This window comes from Helianthus annuus, chromosome 13 (assembly GCF_002127325.2).
Source record: "Helianthus annuus cultivar XRQ/B chromosome 13, HanXRQr2.0-SUNRISE, whole genome shotgun sequence".
Taxonomy (NCBI): domain Eukaryota; kingdom Viridiplantae; phylum Streptophyta; class Magnoliopsida; order Asterales; family Asteraceae; genus Helianthus; species Helianthus annuus.
In genome coordinates, this window is record NC_035445.2 from 32,818,802 (window position 1) to 32,823,063 (window position 4,262).

The following is a 4,262-nucleotide window of genomic DNA, read 5'->3' on the forward strand; positions in this document are numbered from 1 at the left end:
CAGCTCTACTTAATAAGAAAAATAACCACTCCCGCCCCTTGAACTTTTTGGGGATTTCAATATTAAGACTTTTATTCATGTTCCGTGCGTGTTCGGTGTAAACGAGCTGAGCCAAATGTGAGCCACTTGATATTATATCAATAGAAGTTAGAAACTAGTCAAGTAAACGAGCTTGAGTCCGACATAAACCCCATTTATTTAATGAGTCTGAACTCAGGCTTTATCTAATAGGTCAACTCGGGCCGAGTTTGACTTAAAAGATAATTTATATACCTATCATATTAAAGAATGAATATCATTTTCACGTTTTTTTGTTATAAATAAAGTTAAATGTCTGCTGGTCTCTGTGGTTTGCAAATATTGCAGACTTTGTCTCAGTAGTTTACTAATTACAGAGTTGGTCCTAGTGGTTGCAAATTTTGCACTCGGGTGATCATTATCACTAATCCATGTTAATTTTCTCAGTTAAATGTGTGCGAAATGCTAGATTGCTCCTGAACAATAAAAATAAATAAAAAATAAAGATGGCCCACTCATCTTCTTCCTCTCCTCTCTCTCTCTCTCTCTAAATTATTCAAGAAAATGGCTGGTATCTGGTGATGAAGATAATTCGTTAATTGCTTTTGAGATATTTTATCTAAGAAATGGACCCTAGAGTAAAAATGGTATCCTGGGTATTTGCAATAATCGATTCATTGATATTCTTGGCATAGTAGACGTTATCACACGTACAATCATAATTAAACCGATGGAACTATTTGATCTTAAAGGGGGATCCTTTATAATTTTGCACGTGAAGGGATCTTAAAGGGGATCTTTTATAATTCCGCACGTGCAGGGATCTTAATGGGGGTCTTTTATAATTTCGCACGTGAAGGGTTATGTTTTGGTTTCGTTCTGGCGCATCACTGGTTCACATGTTAAACTTAACTATATCCTCCAGCCACCACCATCCTACTCGATTATCCTAAATCATGTCATCGATAGTTCCTTGATGCCAATGTTGGAATGTCGCAAATCTTCACAGATTTGTTTTGAGTTTGAAAAATCAGTTTGTTTGAGTGACGTGTTCGTCGATGTCGGGGTTAGGCGAATCGGTACATTCGTTTTAAGCCAACCACACAGAATTGACAAGACCTTTACGTTAAAAAGCAAAAAGCAACTAACAAGTTGAGACCATTTTATTTGAAAAAACAAAGCATCACAAAAGAAATACAAGGAACATCCAGAAAACAAACAAACAAACAAACTTGAAAGGATAATACAAATGAAAACCTAGGCAATGAGGAAGGGCAAAACAGTCAACATGAACGCTTCGTACGTAAACGTAGCATTCCCGGTGTACGATGTGTCCTTCTCCTTGAACTTTTCTGTTAGCCCCTGCAATCAACAAACAACACATGTTTGACTTCTCAACATACACTTTGACTTTTAAACTCAAACCCTTCACACTTTCAAAATGGGTTGAATAGGTTCAAATTTGTTTAAAGTGATTTTCGAATGCTTAAGGGTCTCTCAAGTAGATTTTGATAAAAACCCATGTGACAAGTTACCCGACACGTCCGGTTTGGGTTTTGTGTGTGTGTGTGTGTGTGGGGGGGGGGGGGGGGTAAGGGGTGATGGACAAAAATGTTTGTGGGTCAAGACCTGGTTTGACCAAAGCCCATATGATCGGTTACCCAACCTGGTTTGACCAAAACCCATTATGATCTGTTATCCTTATCCATCCTGGTTTGACCAAAACCCATATGGCCCGTTAGCCAACGTGATTTGAACAAAACCCATATGACCCGTTAGCCGATCTGGTTTGACCCAAAAATGGAGAAAAATGCTTGTAGTTCAACCCAATGCTACCAAAACCCATGTGAACCATTACCTGGCCCGACATGTTTTGCAAAACCAAATATCGACAAAAATGTTTGTGGGACACTACCCGTTATGACCCATTAACCGAAATTTTGCCAGAAGAAGAGTTGTTTACAAATAGCTAAAGTTCGTTACATACCTTAACGGTCAAGCAGCACCTGAAATCATCAAACATAAAACAAGAATTTCGTTAGATATGCTAAAACAAATAAAAATTGAAAGCTTAAAAAGAAATTATTATAAATTATATAAACATACTCAATGAAATTATCGTATTCGATAGCCTTATTCTTTCCACCAGTTTTGTCGAACTTGGACACCAGTAAATCCAAAACCACAGGTGAAACCGCAAAGCCCAAGCTCATAAGGGCCTCTCTCAGTTCATTGGCATCGATCTTGCCACTTCGGTCCCTATCAAATTTCTCAAAATTTCCCTAAAATACAAAAAAGTAAGAAATTTATTTACTCATTTTGATATTATTTACCAAAAAATCTCAAAATGATGTTAAAGAAACTTGTTTAAACTCACCCTCCAGTTCTGTAGACTGTAGAAAACTTGAGTGAATTCTTTAGGTCCTGATATCATCATCAAGAACAAATAGTTAATACAAAAACTTTTACTATTTAAAGAAGATCTCACAAACACACACATATAGAGGACAATGTTAATCACTTTTATTTGCCAATAATCATCGTAAAATATAGATTGCATAGCTTTTGATTGGGGTGTAAACAAATCAAGCCGCTCATGATCTACTCGAGATCTGCTCGTTCAAAGCTCGAATTGAACCGAGCTTAAACGAGTTCGAGCCTAAATATAAGTCAGTTTAGTGAACAAGCCCGATCCTAAAAATAAGCTCGTTCGATGAACAAGCCAGAGTCCCAGCTTTACTAATTAAGCTCGATTTTTTTATTAAAATTATTTATCTCAAAACAAAAATAATCGGATTATGGGACCACAAGATACACACATCACCATCGACACGTTTGAGTTTAGTCGTTCAACTGCCACGTGGCCCCACCGTAACCCAGGACTAAATAAACTACGGGACCCACCAAACGCGTTTACACATACAAACAAAATGAAATATCAACACACCGCGTACGCGGTACGACACGTAAGTACGTTACCCATTCCACCCGAAAACCAATTCTAGAGAGAGAAACCACAATTCTAGAGAGAGAGAGTATAACTTACCGATCTTCCTAGTATTTGTGTTGGTAAACAAATACATAAGAAGATGCACTGTTCGGATACTAAAGCTTTGATTATACGACGACAACGCACGTTGCAACTCCTTGTCATCAATAATCCCACTTCCATCCTGATCAGCAACCTGAAAACAAGCGATCACGCTTGGGTCTGTACCCGGCGGAAACGTAGATGGGACAAGGGCCGCAAACGGACTGCCGTACGGCCCTTGTCCTGTCGGGTACCCTCCCCCGGGTTGAGGTGCACCGTAGGGTGAGGAAGAGGGTTTGTTGTGATCTTTTGGGGGTTTAGTTTGGGGAGGTGCACCGTATGGTTGCGGTGCACCGTAGGGTTGGGCTGGCGCTCCATATGGTTGGGCTGGGGCGCCGTACGGTTGGGCTGGTGCCCCGTACGGTTGAGCTGGGGCGCCGTAGGGCTGAGCCGGCGCACCGTAGGGTTGAGATGATGGTGGGGCACCGTAGCCGGAGGGGTTATTGTGGGGGTATCCGGACATGATTGTGTGAGATGTAAAGACGAGAGAAATAAGCAAGGTGTTTGTGTGTTTTGTGAAGAAAGTGTGGTTTGGGATGGGGATATATATGTACTTTGGATTTGGATTTTGGATGGTATTCATGTTCTCAAATCCAGCTCATGAAATAGTTTTTTTTTTTTTTTTTTTTCAATATATAATATTGGTTTATGATAAAAAGTAATTAATATGAAGATTCATCAATGATAAATAGGATTTTTATTTTCAATATATGATATTAGGACAATTACATATTTCCCCTTAAAAATCTATTTAATAACGTATTTATCAAACTTAAAATTAAAATTCTATATATCCTTTTTCTTAACTATTAAAATTGCAAATATCTCCTTCTTTAACTAGTAAAATTACATTTTGAATTTATTTCATTAAAAACAAGTTATATAATGACTTTTTTACCCTTATTTTTACTAAAACTGAAAGAATACGTATTTATTCATTTTTTACTGCCATCCACTTGTCATATTTGTTATAACATTTGTACGATCTTGGTTCATCACCGAGCTCATCCTTACCTGCACCCCACTTTCGTCCGCGACCCGCAGTAGCGGGCGATCCGCAGCCAGCTTCTAATCAGCTGCGCATTGGTCCGATTTTGGTCCATATCTCCCAACCAACTCCATTTAATTCACTTCTAACACTAACCCTAATATC

At 38.6% G+C, this 4,262-nt stretch overlaps 1 protein-coding gene across 1 annotated transcript; it reads right to left on the bottom strand.

Moving 5' to 3' along the window:
• Nucleotides 1-1,144: 1,144 nt before the first annotated feature.
• On the bottom strand, nt 1,145-3,642 carry LOC110897989 (calcium-binding protein CBP). Its single transcript, XM_022144728.2, has 5 exons — nt 3,065-3,642; nt 2,396-2,442; nt 2,125-2,300; nt 2,006-2,024; nt 1,145-1,380 (listed from the first exon to the last, which is right to left on the bottom strand). The coding sequence occupies exons 1-5, from the start codon at nt 3,570-3,572 to the stop codon at nt 1,276-1,278; spliced, it is 855 nt and encodes a 284-aa protein (XP_022000420.1). The 5' UTR covers nt 3,573-3,642; the 3' UTR covers nt 1,145-1,275.
• Between the last annotated feature and the right edge of the window lie 620 nt (nt 3,643-4,262).

Coding starts and splice junctions, on each gene's coding strand:
- LOC110897989 (XM_022144728.2), bottom strand. CDS start 3,572: ATGTCCGGATACCCCCACAATAACCCCTCCGGCTACGGTGCCCCACCA. Junction 2,443..3,064: donor CACAAATACTAGGAAGATCG/GTAAGTTATACT, acceptor TGATGATATCAG/GACCTAAAGAATTCACTCAA. Junction 2,301..2,395: donor ACAGTCTACAGAACTGGAGG/GTGAGTTTAAAC, acceptor TTTGTATTTTAG/GGAAATTTTGAGAAATTTGA.